This window comes from Oncorhynchus clarkii, chromosome 13, assembly GCF_045791955.1.
Source record: "Oncorhynchus clarkii lewisi isolate Uvic-CL-2024 chromosome 13, UVic_Ocla_1.0, whole genome shotgun sequence".
Classification (NCBI taxonomy): Eukaryota; Metazoa; Chordata; class Actinopteri; order Salmoniformes; family Salmonidae; genus Oncorhynchus; species Oncorhynchus clarkii.
In genome coordinates, this window is record NC_092159.1 from 32,279,273 (window position 1) to 32,298,418 (window position 19,146).

At 45.0% G+C, this 19,146-nt stretch overlaps 1 protein-coding gene across 5 annotated transcripts in view; it reads left to right on the top strand.

Annotated features, from left to right (window-relative positions):
* Nucleotides 1–18,041, top strand: part of LOC139364533 (son of sevenless homolog 1-like) — an 80,395-nt gene extending 62,354 nt beyond the window's left edge. For 2 of the 5 annotated variants that reach the window (XM_071101329.1, XM_071101330.1), the window contains exons 15-24: nucleotides 5,200–5,319; nucleotides 6,911–7,073; nucleotides 7,376–7,493; nucleotides 7,829–8,001; nucleotides 8,576–8,692; nucleotides 9,611–9,661; nucleotides 10,356–10,626; nucleotides 10,831–10,875; nucleotides 15,010–15,131; nucleotides 16,350–18,041. In XM_071101329.1, coding sequence (XP_070957430.1) covers nucleotides 5,200–5,319; nucleotides 6,911–7,073; nucleotides 7,376–7,493; nucleotides 7,829–8,001; nucleotides 8,576–8,692; nucleotides 9,611–9,661; nucleotides 10,356–10,626; nucleotides 10,831–10,875; nucleotides 15,010–15,131; nucleotides 16,350–16,886 — 1,717 coding nt within the window. In that variant the 3' untranslated portion in view covers nucleotides 16,887–18,041. The remainder of the gene's footprint in view (nucleotides 1–5,199; nucleotides 5,320–6,910; nucleotides 7,074–7,375; nucleotides 7,494–7,828; nucleotides 8,002–8,575; nucleotides 8,693–9,610; nucleotides 9,662–10,355; nucleotides 10,627–10,830; nucleotides 10,876–15,009; nucleotides 15,132–16,349) is intronic. The other 3 variants (XM_071101332.1, XM_071101331.1, XM_071101333.1) reach the window with 3 other exon arrangements.
* The last annotated feature ends 1,105 nt before the right edge of the window (nucleotides 18,042–19,146 follow it).

Here is a 19,146-nt window from a genome sequence, read left to right on the forward strand (position 1 = left end):
CAGGATACAGAAGGTGTAAATGGTACAGTGAAATTGTTACTTGCATATTTGAATAGTAGCAATATCAAAAATAGAAAGGCCAGAATTCTGGAGTTTCCTCTTCACTATTGATGTTGAGACTGGTGTTTTGCAGGTACTATTTAATGAAGCTGCCAGTTGAGGACTTGTGAGGAGTCTGTTTCTCAAACTAGACACTAATGTACTTGTCCTTTTGCTCAGTTGTGCACCGGGGCCTCCCACTCCTCTTTCTATTCTGGTTAGAGACAGTCTGCGCTGTTCTGTGAAGGGAGTAGTACACAGCGTTGTACGAGATCTTCAGTTTCTTGGAAATTTCTTGCATGGATTAGCCTTGATTTCTCAGAACAATAATAGACTGACAAGTTTCAGAAGAAAGGGCTTTGTTTCTGCCCATTTTGAGCCTGTAATCGAACCCATAAATGCTGATGCTCCAGATACTCACTCACCTAGTCTAAAGAAGGCCAGTTTTATTGCTTCTTTAATCAGAACAACAGTTTTCAGCTGTGCTAACATAATTGCAAAAGTGTTTTCTAATGATCAATTAGCCTTTTGGATTAGCTAACACAACCTGCCATTGGAACACAGTAGTGATGGTAACTGATAATGTACGTCTACGTAGATATTCCATAAAATAAAATAATGAGCCGTTTCCAGCTACAATAGTCATTTACAACATTAACAATGTCTTCACTGTATTTCTGATCAATTTGATGTTATTTTAATGGACAAAAAAATATGTTTTCTTTCAAAAACAAGGAGATTTCTAAGTGACCCCAAACTTTTGAACGGTAGTATACATACATACATACATACATACATGCATGCATACATACATACATACATACATACATACATACATACATACATACAGTTAGTTGAAGTTGGAAGTTTACATACAGTTAGGTTGGAGTCATTAACTCGTTTTTCAACCATTCCACAAATTTCTTGTTAACAAACTATAGTTTTGGCAAGTAGGTTAGGACACCTACTTTGTGCATGACACAAGTCATTTTTACAGCAATTGTTTACAGACAGATTATTTCACTTACAATTCACTGTATCACTATTCCAGTGGGTCAGAAGTTTACATACACTAAGTTGACTGTGCCTTTAAACAGCTTGGAAAATTCCAGAAAATGATGTCATGGTTTAGAAGCTTCTGATAGGCTAATTTACATAATTTGAGTCAATTGGAGGTGTACTTGTGGATATATTTCAAGGCCTACCTTCAAACTCGGTGCCTCTTTGCTTGACATCATGGGAAAATCAAAAGAAATCAGCCAAGACCTCTGAGGGAAAAAAAGTCTGGTTCATCCTTGGGAGCAATTTCCAAACGCCTGAAGGTACCACGTTCATCTCTACAAACAGTAGTTCGCAAGTATTAACACCATGGGACCACGTAGCCGTCATACCGCTCAGGGAGGAGACGCATTCTGTCTCCTAGAGTTGAACGTACTTTGGCGCGAAAAGTGCAAATCAATCCCACAACAACAGCAAAGGACCTTGTGAAGATGTTGGAGGAAACAGGTACAAAGTATCTATATCCACAGTAAAACGAGTCCTATATCGATACAACCTGAAAAGTCCACTCAGCAAGGAAGAAGCCACTGTTCCAAAACCACCATAAAAAAAGCCAGACTACGGTTTGCAACTGCACAAAGATGGTACTTTTTGGAGAAATGTTCTTTGGTCTGATGAAACAAAAATAGAACTGTTTGGCCATAATGACCATTGTTATGTTTGGAGGGAAAAGGGGGAGGCTTGCATGTCGAAGAACACCATCCCAACCGTGAAGCACGAGGGTGGCGGCAACATGTTGTGGGAGTGCTTTGCTGCAGGAGGGACTGGTGCACTTCACAAAATAGATGGCATCATGACGTAGGAAAATTATGTGGATATGTTGAAGCAACATTTCAAGACCACAGTCAGGAAGTTAAAGTTGTGGCAAATGGCTTAAGGACATCAAAGTCAAGGTATTGGAGAGGCCATCACAAAGCCCTGACCTCAATCCTATAAAACATTTGTGGGATGAGCTGAAAAAGCATGTGCGAGCAAGGAGGCCTACAAACCTGACTCAGTTACACCAGCTCTGTCAGAAGGAATGGGCCACAATTCACCCAACTTATTGTGGGAAGCTTGTGGAAGACCACCCAAAACATTTGATCCAAGTTAATCAATGTAAAGGCAATGCCACCAAATACTAATTGTAAACTTTTGACCCACTGGGAATTTGATGAAAGAAATAAAAGCTTAAATAAATCATTCTCTCTACTACACTGCTCAAAAAAAATAAAGGGAACACTTAAACAACACAATGTAACTCCAAGTCAATCACACTTCTGTGAAATCAAACTGTCCACTTAGGAAGCAACACTGATTGACAATACATTTCACATGCTGTTGTGCAAATGGCATAGACAACAGGTGGAAATTATAGGCAATTTGCAAGACACCCCCAATAAAGGAGTGGTTCTGTAGGTGGTACCACAGACCACTTCTCAGTTCCTATGCTTCCTGGCTGATGTTTTGGTCACTTTTGAATGCTGGCAGTGCTTTCACTCTAGTGGTAGATTGAGATGGAGTCTACACCCCACACAAGTGGCTCAGGTAGTGCAGCTCATCCAGAATGGCATATCAATGCGAGCTGTGGCAAGAAGGTTTGCTGTGTCTGTCAGCGTAGTGTCCAGAGCATGGAGGCACTACCAGGAGACAGGCCAGTACATCAGGAGACGTGGAGGAGGCCGTAGGAGGGCAACAACCCAGCAGCAGGACCGCTACCTCCGCCTTTGTGCAAGGAGGAGCACTGCCAGAGCCCTGCAAAATGACCTCCAGCACGCCACAAATGTGCATGTGTCTGCTCAAACGGTCAGAAACAGACTCCATGAGGGTGGTATGAGGGCCCGACATCCACAGGTGGGGGTTGTGCTTACAGCCCAACACCGTGCAGGACGTTTGGCATTTGCCAGAGAACACCAAGATTGGCAAATTTGCCACTGGCACCCTGTGCTCTTCACAGATGAAAGCAGGTTCACACTGAGCACATGTGACAGGGTCTGGAGACGCGGAGAACGTTCTGCTGCCTGCAACATCCTCCAGCATGACCGGTTTGGCGGTGGGTCAGTCATGGTGTGGGGTGGCATTTCTTTGGGGGGCCGCACAGCCCTCCATGTGCTCGCCAGAGGTAGCCTGACTGCCATTAGGTACCGAGATGAGATCCTCAGACCCCTTGTGAGACCATATGCTGGTGCAGTTGGCCCTGTGTTCCTCCTAATGCAAGACAATGCTAGACCTCATGTGGCTGGAGTGTGTCAGCAGTTCCTGCAAGAGGAAGGCATTGATGCTATGGACTGGCCTGCCCATTCCCCAGACCTGAATCCAATTGAGCACATCTGGGACATCATGTCTCGCTCCATCCACCAACGCCACGTTGCACCACAGACTGTCCAGGAGTTGGCGGATGCTTTAGTCCAGGTCTGGGAGGAGATCCCTCAGAAGACCATCCGCCACCTCATCAGGAGCATGCCCAGGCATTGTAGAGAGGTCATACAGGCACGTGGAGGCCACACACACTACTGAGCCTCATTTTGACTTGTTTTAAGGACATTACATCAAAGTTGGGTCAGCCTGTAGTGTGGTTTTCCACTTTAATTTTGAGTGTGACTCCAAATCCAGACCTCCATGGGTTGATAAATTTGATTTCCATTGATAATTTTTGTGTGATTTTGTTGTCAACACATTCAACTATGTAAAGAAATAAGTATTTAATATGAATATTTCATTCATTCAGATCTAGGATGTATTATTTTAGTGTTCCCTTTATTTTTTTGAGCAGTGTATATTATTCTGACATTTCACATTCTTAAAATAACTGACCTAAGACAGGGAATTTTTACTAGGATTAAATGTCAGGAATTGTGAAAAACTGAGTTGAAATGTATTTGGCTAAGGTGTATGTAAACCTCAGACTTCAACTGTACACATACACAAACGTGCAGCACCAGAGAGGGGGGACACTTCCCCCACTGATGTCGCTGGGCCTGTGGGAACAGCTATGGTGGGCCGTCCCGAAGGTTATCCCCTCACCTCTTTCCCACGCTCCGGGGTGAAGTTTCCCCTTGGTACAGATCTATGATCAGCTTCCTCTCTCCCAATTCTAACCCGTAACCATTAGTGGGGGAAATTCAGAACTGACCCAAGATCAGCATCTATGGTAACTCAATGTATATACTGTAATAATATCAATTGATATGTCCATGAATTGAGCCGATCCTCATTAATGTCCCGTAGGTCACTTCATTACTCCCGCTTTGTTTACTACACAAGCTTCTGACTCAGCTGACTTTGTTGTTGAAGTATAAAAACATGAGTTACAAAACGCATTCACAGGGTTGGTTTACTCTTGCTGTTCCTCGGGTCTCCACTGAATTAGGTAAATCCGCTTTTTAGTTTTAATGCTGGAACAATTTACAGCTCTCATTAAAATGGGATGTTCTGTTGCAGTTTAGGGCGTTGATTGAAAACCTAGTTGCTGAGAACTGTAACTGTTTAGGATTCTGTATTTACTTTTTGCGTATTCTTTTTAATATTAACACGTATTTATGCATGTTTAGTTTTAAATGTGTATTTTGTATATTGATGTGTATTGTGTACACAGGGCTCACCTGGAAATGAGACCCTTGGCTACCTGTTAAAATAAAGTTAAAATAAAAACATTTAAAAAAATCACCGTGCTCCATTTCCTACGACGAGATCACATCGCACCGGCCTTGTGGCCCAACAATGGTCGCTGGTATTGTCTGAAAATCTTACCACAATGCTGGCGCAGAAAACTCCCTTAGCTGCCAAGACTGGAGTCGGTAGAAGTTTGCACCTAACCACTGACACAAGGTCTGATTTTTTTTTTGTTGTTGTCATATAACTAATAATGGTGGTCCTCTGTGGCTCATATGGTGAACACATGGTGCTAGCAAAACTAAAGTTGTGGCTTCAATTCCTGCTGGGATCACATAAACATGCACTATAGTGACTGCATACATTTTTTGTAAGTCTCTTTGAATAATGGCATATAATAGTTTGGGTATATGGTAATCTCCTCCTAGAACTTTGGTTTGGAGCATCTACTTGAAGCGTCAAAGCGACTGACCTCTGCATTATTGTCCTCTCTCTGACCTATATCTAAAGGGCGGTGCAGCCGTCAGAGCTGGTGGGCAGCGTGTGGACAAAGGAGGACAAGGAGCTGAACTCGCCCAACCTTCTGCGCATGATCCGCCACACCACCAACCTCACGTTGTGGTTCGAAAAGTAAGAGCACCCATTTTGTTTTTTGGCATCACAAAGAAGCGGTCCTCGTGAAACGAGACCATGATATTCCTTACACTTGCAGTGTTGACAAAGCATTTTCTATGATGAATTTATGGCATGATAAAGTATGTTATGTAGCTCGATGTATACTGAACAAAACTATAAACACAACATGTAAAGTGCTGGTCCCATGTTTCGTGAGCAGAAATAAAATATCCCAGAAATTTTCTGTGAGCACAAAAAGCTTATTTCTCTCAAATGTTGTGCACAAATGAGTTTACATCCCTGTTAGTGAGCATTTCTCCTTTGCCTAGATAATCCATCCACCTGACAGGTGTGGCATATCAAGAAGCTGATTAAACAGCATGATCATTACACAGGTTCATCTTCTGCTGTGGACAATTAAAGGCCACTCTAAAATGTGCAGTTTTGTCACACAACACAATGCCACAGATATCTCGAGTTTTGAGGGAGCATGCAATTGGCATGTTGACTGCAGGAATGTCCACCAGAGCTGTTGCCAGAGAATTGAATGTTCATTTCTCTACCATAAGCCGTGTCCAACGTAATTTTAGAGAATTTGGCAATATGTCCAACTGGCCTCACAATCGCAGACCACGTGTAACAACGCCAGCCCAGGACCTCCACATCCGGCTTCTTCACCTGCGGGATCGTCTGAGACCAGCCACTTGGACAGCTGATGAAACTTAGGAGTATTTCTGTCTATTAAAGCCCTTTTGTGGGGGGAAAACGAATTATGATTGGCTGCCATGGATGGGCCTGGCTCCCAAGTGGGTGGGCCTATGCCCTCCCAGGCCCATCCATGGCAGCCAATCATAATTCGTCCCTCCCCAGCCATGTGATATCCATAGATTATTGCCTAATGAAATTGTTTCAATTGACTGATTTCCTAATATGAACTGTAACTCAGTAAAATTGTTAATTGTTGCATGTTTCGTTTTTGTTCAGTATAGTTATGTCATGTCCTTTAGTGCACTGCATACAGGTGTTACGAATGCTTTATGTCGGTGGCAGAATTGAACCCTAAATAAGGCTGAGATTACTCCTATCCTCCCCATGTTGATTCTCAAGTTGAAAAGGAAAGAAACAATTTGGGACTGTTTTTTTGTGTATGAGCTGCTAATCCCTGTCTGATTTCATGTGTGATAGCACACCAGGCTTGATATCTCCAGAGACTTCCTGGTTTAGTTTTCAGGGGCCACTGAATTGGTTGAGTGAAATGTGTCCTTACACTGACTTAATAGCTCACCATGTTACCAAATGAGGATTAACAGGTCAATATGTTGTTACTAATTAATACGTTTGGGAGCATTACAATGTACCAATATGTATTTCCTTTCCCCCACTTACCTTATACTTTCATCCACCAGCTGTGGAAATGAAATGACCGAACTATGCAGACCTGAGTCATGTTTATTAGGGCTTGCAGCAAAAAAATACTTTTTGCAATTCAAAACAAAAAGGTAGTCCCTCGCTGTTTGTCAGTTGTCCGTTTAGTCCCTAATGAACACGGCCCATGCCCTCGGGTTTAAATAGCTTTTTTTTTCTCAATGTACTACGTTCTCCACAGGTGTATCGTAGAGACGGAGAACCTGGAAGAGCGGGCAGCGGTGGTGGCGCGTATCATCGAGATCCTGCAGGTGTTCCAGGAGCTCAACAACTTCAACGGCGTGCTGGAGGTGGTCAGCGCCATGAACTCCTCGCCCGTCTACCGGCTAGACCACACCTTCGAGGTGATGAAGGCCTGGAGGGGTTCTTTCTGCAAGATTCTTTGAAGTTGTTGTTAGGAAATGGTGTGATAACTGTCTTGGTACTTTCTGGCATTGCATGAATCCAATGAAAATTGCAGTACCAAATTAAGTGCCTAGTGTTGATGAGTATTGTAATTAGTAAGTCTCTACGTTGAGGTAACATAAAATTACAGATTTCTTATCAATAGAGAGCATGGCCCAATGTGCCTCTGTGTACCATAAAGACACATCTGTAGGGCGAAATATATACAATTGTTTTGACTGAACTTTCGGCCCCTCTCCAGCAAATTCCAAGCCGACAGAGGAAGATTCTGGAGGAGGCCCATGAACTGAGCGAGGACCACTACAAGAAGTACCTGGCAAAACTGCGCTCCATCAACCCCCCCTGTGTCCCCTTCTTTGGTATGCTCTAGAGCAGTGTTTCTCAACCTTTTTGATACCAGGGACGAGGAAGCTATGGTCCTTTTTGTGTCAGGGGCTCACAAGTAATGTACCGTTTTTATTTTGTACACAGCAGTACTGTGTATCTAAGACAATTTCCCCCTCGGGAACATTAAAGTTGATCCTGTCCTATGCTATCCTAAGCTAGGGTTTTTCCTCCTTGGAGGACCGCTTACATTAGAACTAGTGTTGGTTAACCATCTCGGGGACCGGCCGGCAACAATCCACGAACCGGTTCCAGTCCATCATTGCTCCACTCTCTCATGTCTTTTCTCTCTCTCTAACTCTCTCCTCAGGGATCTACTTGACGAACATCCTGAAGACGGAGGAAGGCAACCCTGACTTCCTGAAGAGGCATGGCAAGGAGCTGATCAACTTCAGCAAGCGACGAAAAGTGGCAGAGATCACCGGGGAGATCCAGCAGTACCAGAACCAGCCCTACTGCTTACGGGTGGAGAGCGATATCCGGGTGAGGAGCAAAAACAGTGATGTCGCACGTTCCATTGAAGTTGGTCACCACTCTATGGCCAGCCTGCATAGTCAACATTTTTTGAGAAATTGGCATACTTTCCGGCTTTGCAGCATGGTCCAACCCATCAACGTTTCACAAATACCATTTAGTTACGTGGAATATGAATGGGTATAAATATGATTAAACAAGGGAGTAATATAAGTAATATATCACATCATTTGGCCTGTTTCCTTTCACGATTTCATCTCTACAGTTCCCATGTACAGTTGACAGTTATCCAAGTCATAGCAACCTCTTCGTTTTTGATTAGATATCCATTTAGTGCTGATCCCTAGCTTAAACTTTAATCTCATTGACATCAATGCATGAAAACTCGAAATGTGGAAGTTAGAATTCACTGCTTTAGTAGAGAGTTACTGCCACTCAGCTCCCGACATGTACTAGTTGGTTATTTATCCAATTGTCCCCAATCACCCACACCCTTGTCTATAGTCATTAGGACAACAATGTATACTTCTCAAAGGATCTGTCTTTCTGACGACTCTCTGTTTATCTCATTTGTGTTAAACAGAAGTTCTTTGAAAACCTCAATCCAATGGAGGACAAGGCAGAGAAGGAGTTTGCTGACTATCTGTTTAACAAGTCGCTGGAGATTGAGCCTCGGAATGCCCGGTCGTTGCCTCGATTTGTAAGTGTCTTGTCCCTCTCCCTTCTTACGGTTCACGTGATTATCCTCTCTCGGACTCCCTATGCCGTTTGATCAGTTATTGTATTTCAAACCTTTGTTAGAATGACATTGAAACTTCATGAGTTGAGATGAAAAATCATTTTTGTCCACTATTCATTGTTTTACATTTGAGTCATTTAGCTATTTCGTACTGGCCCCCCGTGGGAAACGAACCCACAACCCTGGCATTGCAAGTGTCATACTCTACCATCTGAGCCACGGGACCACACTGAGCCACACTTAAGCATGTGTGGCTCCCTGTATGCTCTTAAGCAGTGGCGTCTCGTGAAATTTCCAACAAGTGGGGCTGTTGCAAACTGGCAATAGGTAGCTGACAAATATGTCCACATTTCCAAACGGAATAAGTAGGTTACTGCAAATGTTCAACTTTAACTTATTTGCTAGACGTACACGCATGTGGGAATACAATAACAGACGAAAACTTGTGGTAGTTTAGTTATAGCTAACGTCATGTCTTGTTTGAGCTTTGCTGAAACAGCTGTTTGACCGTGTCGTCTTCTGTGTCTGCGCTCACTTCATACTTTGACAACAGTGAAGTGTTTTGTAGATCATCGCCATCTGGTGTACAGAGTTATAATTGCAAACCAGGGGCTCTTTGGATAGGTTCAATAAGAGTGGCTAAAATCCTATGATAACCGCAAGGGGTATAGGGATAACTTTAAATTGCATTGAATGAGGTGGCTTGAGAAGCTCTCTGGAATGCTGGAACTACGCTGCCAATTACAGCAGCACATTTTATTTTTGAAAACTCAATTTGTAATCTAAATGCAGTTATTTATATACACAAACTTGATATTATTACAATATTTGATCATTATATAAATTTTTGTAAATCCATTTTTATCTCATTGCTGCCAGGTGGGGCGGCGTCCGAGTGCCCTCTATGGACGCAACGCCCCTGCTATTAAGGTAGAAAAAAGACTGAACATTTGTCAGCAGAATTTATACCTCTAACAATTACAGGTAGCTGCCAAAATAAAGGACCCACTTCAGTAAATGAGGGATATAAAGTATATTGAAAGCAGTTGCTTCCCCACAGGTGTTCATGAGCTTATTAAGCAATTAACATACCATCATGTTTAGGGTCGTGTATAAAAATGCTCAGTTTCCCATTATTTTGGCTACCATGGCTAGAAGAAGAGAGAGGTGACTTTGAAAGAAGGATATAAATGGTGCATAGAGGGTTTAAAGGGTGTGTGTGTCAGTCACCAGATCTCACCCAATTGAACAATTATGGTAGATTCTGGATCGGCACCTGAGACGGCGTTTTCCATCAACAAAACACCAAATTATGTAATTTCTCATGTCACATCCCTCCAAATAAAGTTGTAAACACTTGTAGAATCTATGCCAAGGCATATTGAAGCTGTTCTGACGGCTTGTGGTGGCCCAACGCCCTATTAATACACTTTCTGTTGGTGTTGGTTTATTTTGGCAGTTACCTGCAGGTAACACACTAACCAGATAGTCCCCCAATCTCTGACATTAATTACCAGAACCAGCAGTACTTGAGGGCTGAGAGTCTGCAGTTGAGTAGCCCTGACATTGTAGAAGTGTTGCCCTGACCTCTCCTTCAACACCCCTTCTCCCTGTCTCCTTCCAGCCCAAGAAGTACAACTGCCCGCTCAAGTCCCCCGGCGTGCGCCCGTCCTCGGTGCGCCCGGGCACCATGCGACATCCGACGCCACTGCAGAATGAGCCGCGCAAGATCAGCTACAGCCGCATCCCTGATAGCGAGATGGAGAGCGCCGCCTCTGCACCCAACTCGCCACGCACGCCCCTCACGCCGCCGCCGGCCTCGGCTGCCTCCAGCTCCACAGATATCGGCAGCGTGTTCGACTCGCCCCAGGGCCCCTCCAGCCCCTTCCACTCCAGTAGGTGGTTCTTCAAGCTGGACGAGGGAGCAGGTTGGGTGGGGATTGTGGAGGAGGGAGGATAGGTTGGGTGGGAGCATAGCTAGAGCTTATAGAGAAAGTGTTTAAACACAGTTTGAGATTTTCCTTCCGCCTCAGTCTCTCATTCTCTCAGGGCCTTCTCTCTCTTCTCTTTTCTCTACTCTGGCCTTTCCCTCCATCCAGACTGCGACAGCATCTTTGCCCAGGTCTCCTTACCACACGGCCCACGTTAGTATGACCCTCAAAGCCTTCCTGTTGTCAGTGTCCCCTCACTACCCATCCACCCACACCCCATACAAACTACTATATCAACCCACCCTCATCTCTCACTCATTCTGACCCTCCCAAGCCCTACTTGCCTCTCCCTACCCGCATGCAACTGACATCCACCTCATTGCTCCCATCTCCCCTCACCGTTGCCCCTGTCCGTCTCCATGGCAAAGAATGCTCTGTTGTCTGTGTGTTTCCAAGTAGACGTTGCCCACAGAAACAGGTCTAGGATCAGCTCTAAATCCTGACCCTAACCAGGCTCCTGACCAGCTGAACTGACCATAGATCAGTGTCACCCCCCCCCCCCTCCTGTTCTCCTGTCCTTAATCCATTGTCACTGTGAGGTTTTGCTCTGTGCATTCTTGTACAACATCACTCTGTGGTATACAGTGCATTCGGAAAGTATTTAGACCCCTTGAGTTTTTCCACATTCTGTTACGTTAGAGCCTTACTCTAAAATGGATTTTAAAAATCCCTCATCAATCTACACACAATACCCCATAATGACAAAGCAAAAACGTTTTTATTTTTTTATTTTGTACATTTGTTACAAATAAAATACTGAAATATCACATTCACGGAAGTATTCTAATCAAATCAAATGTTATTTGTCACATGCGCCGAATACAACAGTAAAGTGCTTACTTACAAGCCCTTAACCAACAATGCAGTTTTAAGAAAAATAACAAATATAAAAGTTACAAATAATTAAAGAACAGCATTAAAAAAAACAATAGCGAGGCTATATACAGGGGGTGCCAGTACAGAGTCAATGTTCAGGGGCACCGGTTATGTAGATAGTTATTAAAGTGACTATGCATAAATAATAACAGAGAGTAGCAACAGCATAAAAGGGGGGGGCAGGTAATGCAAGTAGTCTGGGTGGCCAATTGATTAGATGTTCAGTCGTATGGCTTGGGGGGAAAAAGCTGTTTAGAAGCCTATTGCACCTAGACTTGGCGCTCCGGTACCACTTCCCGTGCGGTAGCAGAGAGAACAGTCTGGCAGGAAGCTTGGCCACAGTGATATACTGGGCCGTATGCACTACCCTCTGTAGTGCCTTGCGGTCGGAGGCCGAGCAGTTGCCATACCAGGCAGTGACGCAACCCATCAGGATGCTCTTGATGGTGCAGCTGTGTAGAACCTTATGAGTATCTGAGGACCCATGGCAAATCTTTTCAGTCTCCTGAGGGGGAATAGGTTTTGTCATGCCCTCTTCACGACTGTCTTGGTGTGTTTGGACCATATTAGTTTGTTGCTGATGTGGACGCCAAGGAACTTGAAGCCCTCAACCTGCTCCACTACAGCCCCGTCCCGTCGATGAGAATGTGGGTGTGCTCGGTCCTCATTTTCCTGTAGTCCACGATCTTCTCCTTTGTCTTGATCACATTGAAGGAGAGGTTGTTGTCGTCCTTGCACCACACGGTCAAGTCTCTGACCACCTCCATATAGGCTGTCTCGTCGTTGTCGGTGATCAGGCCCTACCACTATTGTCATCGGCAAACTTAATGATGGTGTTGGAGTCGTGCCTGGCTGTGCAGTCATGAATGAACAAGGGAGTACAGTAGGGGACTGAGCACGCACCCTTAACTGGATGTGTTGTTAGCTACCCTTACCACCAGGGTGCGGCCCGTCGGGAAGTCCAGGATCCAGTTGCAGTGTTTAGTCCCAGAGTCCTTACCTTAGTGATGAGCTTTGAGGGCATTATGGTGTTGAACGCTGAGCTGTAGTCAATGAACAGCATTCTCACATAGGTATTCCTTTTGTCCAGGTGTGAAAGGGCACTGTGAAGTGCAATAGCGATTGCATCATCTGTGGATCTGTTGGGGAGGTATGCAAATTGGAGTGGGTCAAGGGTTTCTGGTATAATGGTGTTGATGTGAGCCATGACCAGCCTTTTAAAGCACTTCATGGCTACAGACTTGAGTGCTACGGGTCTGTAGTCATGTAGGCAGGTTACCTTAGTCCCTGTGCCCAAGAACACTATGGTGGTTTGCTTGAAACATGTTGGTATTACAGACTCAGACAGGGAGAGCTTGAAAATGTCAGTGAAGACACTGGTCAGCGCATGCTCGGAGTACACGTCCTGGTAATGATGCTCTCATGCATGTCTCAGTGTTACTTGCCTCGAAGCGAGCATAGAAGTAATTTAGCTCGTCTGGTAGGCTCGTGTCTCTGGGCAGCTCTCGGCTGTGCTTCCCTTTGTAGTCTGTAATAGTTTGCAAGCCCTGCAATATCCGACGTGCGTCGGAGCCGGTGTAGCACGATTCGAACTTAGTCCTGTATTGACGCTTTGCCTATTTGATGGTTCGTCGGAGAGCATAGTGGGATTTCTTATAAGCTTCCGGGTTAGAGTCCCGCTCCTTGAAAGAGGCAACTCTACCCTTTAGCTCAGTGCAGGTTGGGGTATGTACGTACAGACAACGTCATCGATGGACTTATTGATGAAGCCAGTGACTGATGTGGTGTACTCCTCAATGCCATCGGAGGAATCCCAGAACATATTCCAGTCTGTGCTAGCAACACAGTCCTGTAGCTTAGCATCTGCTTCATCTGACCACTTTTTTATTGACTGAATCACTGGTGTTTCCTGCTTAAATTTTTGCTTGTAAGCTGTAATCAGACCCTTTACTCAGTACTTTGTTGAAGAACCTTTGGCAGTGATTACAGTCTCAAGTCTTCTTGGGTATGACACTACAAGCTTGGCACACCTGTATTTTGGGAGTTTCTCCCATTCTTCTCTGCAGATCCTTTCAAGCTCTGTCAGGTTAGATGGGGAGTTTCGCTGCACAGCTGTTTTCAGGTATGTCCAGAGATGTTTGATCGGGTTCAGGTTGGGCCACTCAAGGACATTCAGAGACTTGTCCTGAAGCCACTCCTGCGTTGTCTTGGCTGTGTGCTTAGGGTTGTTGTACTGTTTGAAGGTGAACCTTCACCCCAGTCTGATAATCTGCTCCAGAGCGCACAGGACTTTGTCAAGGATCTCCGTTAATCTTTTACTCGATCCTAACTAGTCTTCCAGTAACTGCCACTGAAAGAAAATCCCACAGCATGATGCTGCTACCACCATGCTTCACCGTTGGGATGGTGCCAGGTTTCGTCCAGACGTGACACTTGGCATTCAGGCCAAAGAGTTCAATCTTGGTTTCACCAGACCAGAGAATCTTGTTTCTTATTTTCTGAGAGTCTTTAGGTGCCTTTTGGCAAACTCCCAAGTGGGCTGTCATGTGCCTTTTTACTGAGGAGTGGCTTCCATCTTGCAACTCTACCATAAAGCCTGATTGGTGGAGTGCTGCAGAGATAGTTGTTCTTCAGGAAGTTTCTCCAATCTCCACAGAGGAACTTTAGAGCTCTGTCAGTGACCATCGGGTTCTTGGTCACCTCCCTGACCAAGGCCCATCTCCCCCGATTGCTCTGTTTGGCCGGGTGGCCAGCTCTGGGAAGAGTCTTGGCGTTTCCAACCTTCTTCCATTTAAGAATGAGGCCACTGTGTTCTTGGGGACCTTCAATGCTGCAGAATTGTTTTGGTACCCTTTCCCAGATCTGTGCCTCGAAACAATCCTGTTTTCGCTTTGTCATTATGGGGTATTTTGTGTAGATTGAGGATTATTTATTTATTTTAGAATAAGGTCTGGAATACTTTTTGAATGCACTGTATAGTTAGTAGCAGTTGTATGTAGTAGAACCCATAATATTAGGCATCATTGAAGTTGGTTGATCTGATTGCTTCCTCAAACATAATACTTTAGTGTTGTCTTTGTATACTCTTCCTGAAAGAGTTTCTATTACCCATCCATTCATCATCCTCTATTCTCTTATTTTTTTTTTCATTTTCTGTGATTTCAATTGCTTGTATTTACTCCATTCTTCGTGGGCCTGAATGTCTTCAGTTCGTCTCTTTCTTTGAAATGAATGTGTGATTTATAACCTAGAAAACAGTCAAGTGCCAGGCAAAAGAGAGAACCCCCAGACACTCAGTTGGCCATCCCTGAGTTGTAGAGTCCTGTATGGGATGAATTGGGTTTAAATATGTGTAATTACTGTCTTCTTGTAAGGCTTCATTTTAGTTAACCTGATTTCCTTATTTTCCAGGGTCCTCCTCGGTTTCCTCCATGGTGAGTTTCCACAGGAACACTGAAGACACCACCGTCCCCCCGCCTGTGCCCCCTCGCAGACGCCCCGAATCCGCCCCCGCTGAATCTTCCCCTTCGAAGGTGACTCTATTTTTACCTGTTTGCTACCTAAGGTTTTCTGAGACTCCCGGGTGGCGCAGTGGTCTAAGGCACTGCATGTCAGTGCAAGAGGCGTCACTGCATGTCAGTGCAAGAGGCGTCACTGCATGTCAGTGCAAGAGGCGTCACTGCATGTCAGTGCAAGAGGCGTCACTGCATGTCAGCGCAAGAGGCGTCACTGCATGTCAGCGCAAGAGGCGTCACTGCATGTCAGCGCAAGAGGCGTCACTGCATGTCAGCGCAAGAGGCGTCACTGCATGTCAGCGCAAGAGGCGTCACTGCATGTCAGCGCAAGAGGCGTCACTGCATGTCAGCGCAAGAGGCGTCACTGCATGTCAGCGCAAGAGGCGTCACTGCATGTCAGCGCAAGAGGCGTCACTGCATGTCAGCGCAAGAGGCGTCACTGCATGTCAGCGCAAGAGGCGTCACTGCATGTCAGCGCAAGAGGCGTCACTGCATGTCAGCGCAAGAGGCGTCACTGCATGTCAGCGCAAGAGGCGTCACTGCATGTCAGCGCAAGAGGCGTCACTGCATGTCAGCGCAAGAGGCGTCACTGCATGTCAGCGCAAGAGGCGTCACTGCATGTCAGCGCAAGAGGCGTCACTGCATGTCAGCGCAAGAGGCGTCACTGCATGTCAGCGCAAGAGGCGTCACTGCATGTCAGCGCAAGAGGCGTCACTGCATGTCAGCGCAAGAGGCGTCACTGCATGTCAGCGCAAGAGGCGTCACTGCATGTCAGCGCAAGAGGCGTCACTGCATGTCAGCGCAAGAGGCGTCACATCCGGCCGTGATTGGGAGTCCTATAGGGCGGTACACAATTGGCCCAGCGTCGTCCGGGTTTGGCCATCATTGCAAATAAGAATTTGTTCTTAACTGACTTGTCTAGTTAAATAAATAAAAGTATAAACAATGCAGTTTAAAAAAATACCTTAAAAAGAATAAAAGTGAGGCTATATACAGGGGGTACTGGTACAGAGTCGATGTGCGAGGGCACCGGTTAGTCGAATCATTAGGATGTTTCTTGATTGATTGATTCTAGAGTTTAGATGTGGAATGCTAAATATCCAATGAAACACAACAGTTATTTGCTAGTCATTTCTTGAGATTTTAGATTACATTTTTGAGAGTTTGTCGAGTCTTCATAACGTTTGTGCTTCTCCTTCTTTCTCCTTTTCCACCTGCACGTCTCTCACATTCCAGATGATGTCAAAGCACTTGGACAGCCCCCCCGCCATCCCCCCACGGCAGCCCACCACCACCAAGGTCTACTCGCCTCGCTACTCGCTCTCGACCGAGCGCACCTCCATGTCGGAGCCACCTGACAGCCCACCCACCCTGCCGCCGCGGGAGCCCGTGAGAACGCCGGACGTCTTCTCCAGCTCAAACAGCCCCCTGCACCTGCAGCCACCCCCGCTGGGCCGCATCCGCAGCAGCGAACCCACGCTGAGCCAGACCTTCTTCCCACCCTCGCCGTTCAGCCCGCTCACCCCGCCGCCGCCCCCAACTCCCTTGCCCTCGCTGGGGCCCAGCGGCCCAGACTGCTGCAGCGACTCAGCCCTCCACCCTCTGGGGGGTGCAGCTGGCCCCCCTGTGCCCCCTCGCCAGAGCACCAGCAGTGCCGCTGCCCAAGCTATCCCCAAGCTCCCTCCCAAAACATACAAAAGGGAGTCGGTGTCACACCCGTCCCTAGTGCATTGGGACGGCCCACCCCTACTAGAGAATGCCAACCCCTCTTAAAAATACTTGTATATGTGATATGGGGGAAATCATTAAACACTAAAGACTTTAGACTTGAACAAAAACAAAATTGAATTGTGATGTCGACTTTAAGAAAAAAAAGGCAATGCCAGGGTAGGTTCTTAGCTACCTGGAAAAATAATCATGTGCCCTTATAAAAAAAATAATAATACTTAAACGAATGATGATTGTCCTTTTTCATTTGTGCAGACCATTGGAGACTCTCTATAAAAACCCTTTTTGGGAGGGTATCTTAATGTTTGTTTGTTTTGTTGTGTGTTTGTATGTACAGTGTTTGTCATCGTCCAATGTTTATTTCATTTTTTTTTTTTTAAGTGAATCGATTGCAGCATTACTTGTCAATGAGCTCGGTGGCCTACACATGCACATACAGCTTGAACCATAATAATCCTTGAACCAGGACCACACAAGTCCACCGCACGCTGGAGGATGGAACAATAAAGACTGTAGACCAGTTTTGAACAGACTCCAGGAGAAATCCTCAAACTTACTAGTGTTTTAACTCACTGTGTATGGGCTAAATAATCTACTAAAATGGCCCATGTTGACCAGAGACGGACCAGAGAGGACTCAAGCTATCACGGTGTTGTAAACCCATTTCAACTCCCTAATAACAAATGTCTGCCGTTCAATCCACCTCACTCAGATTGAAAAAGGGACTTGGGAAATCATGTTGTTAAATGGTGTTTAAGGCTTTGTGTAGAGACTGAGTCCGAGGCAAACGTTTATTTTTTTTGTGTGCCAGTAGATCGACCAGAGTACCATGATTTAAGGCAGGGTTGCCCAAACTTGGGCCTGGCCCCCCTGGGTGCACGTTTTGTTTTTTGCCCTAGCACTACACAGCTGATTCAAATAAGCAAAGCTTGATGATGAGTTGGGTAATTGAATCAGATGTGCAGTGCGAGGGCAAGAAACTGAATGTTTCTGCCCGGGACCGAGTTTGAGAAACCCCGATTTAAGGTACCCATCCACACCAAAGAGGTACTTTTCAAGCATTCAAGAAACACAAGAAGCGATTGTTCTTAAGTTTGTGTTAGTACTTTTATGTTCTGATTTATTTCTGCCAATGAGTATGTAAAGAAAATTACGATTAACTTCTTTAAACAAGGGAATTAAAGTGTTTCTACCACCTAATAAGTCAACTATGAAACGAGTGAAGAGCTGGCTACCGTCCTGAATGCGAAGGACCTGTTAGAATAGATTTGTTTAATGATTCCTTCCTTCCACGGCGTGGTCACTGATCTGACATGACTGAAGCTGATCGGGTTATGTAGTGGAGACCTTGCTCTCTCAGTAACATAGTCTGTATGGAAATGTAATTGTTTACCTCAAATTTCAGCTTGAGTCTTGCCTGGATGGGGCATTTACACATTTTAAGGTTTTTACATTTCTGTCATTTAGCAGACGCTCTTATCCAGAGCGATTTACAGTAGTGAGTGCATACATTTTTTTCTTACTTTTTCGTACCTGTCCCCCGTGGGAATCAAACCCACAACCCTGGCATTGCAAGCGCCATGCTCTACCAAATGAGGCACACGTTATAATTTCTTAACCCATGAAACCACACAGTCCTTAAAGGAAGGATGAAGGGATACCTTTTAAAGCATCCAAAAAGGGCCATAGCAAAATGCAGTTGAATAGCTGGGCATGAATACAGTACATTTAATCACAGGTAGACCACATTCCAGTCAAATGTTACTAACTCATTAGTGGATGGTCATACAGTAACAGTACATCTTGAATAGACAAGATTTTAATTACGAGAACAATAGCCTGTGAGTTTGGCAATAGTTTATATATAGAAAATCAAACAATTAAGTGTACTTTTGAATCATTTTGGTTTATTTGAACATGTACAAGTGTTCCATCTTCAGTTTTTACTATGGTTTGTTCTCTAGGGTCAAAATGTGAGCTGTGAGTCACCCAAAGTGCACTGTGTATGGAATAGGGTGCCATCTATATGGACCCTGGTCAAAAGTTGTGCACTGTGTATGGAATAGGGTGCCATGTATATGGACCCTGGTCAAAAGTAGTGCACTATATAGGGAATAAGGTGCCGTTTGAGATGCACTCATGATGAATAGCCTAAAGTAATTAATCTGGGTTTGTTGTCTTCATTGTAATAATTATTGGCTACTCTCCCAGGTTTCTTCCCATTGAACTAAGTTCCATAGGGCCATCCTGTCAGTTGCTTTCAAAAAACATGTTATTTTTCTGGCCCATACACTATGTAATGGTT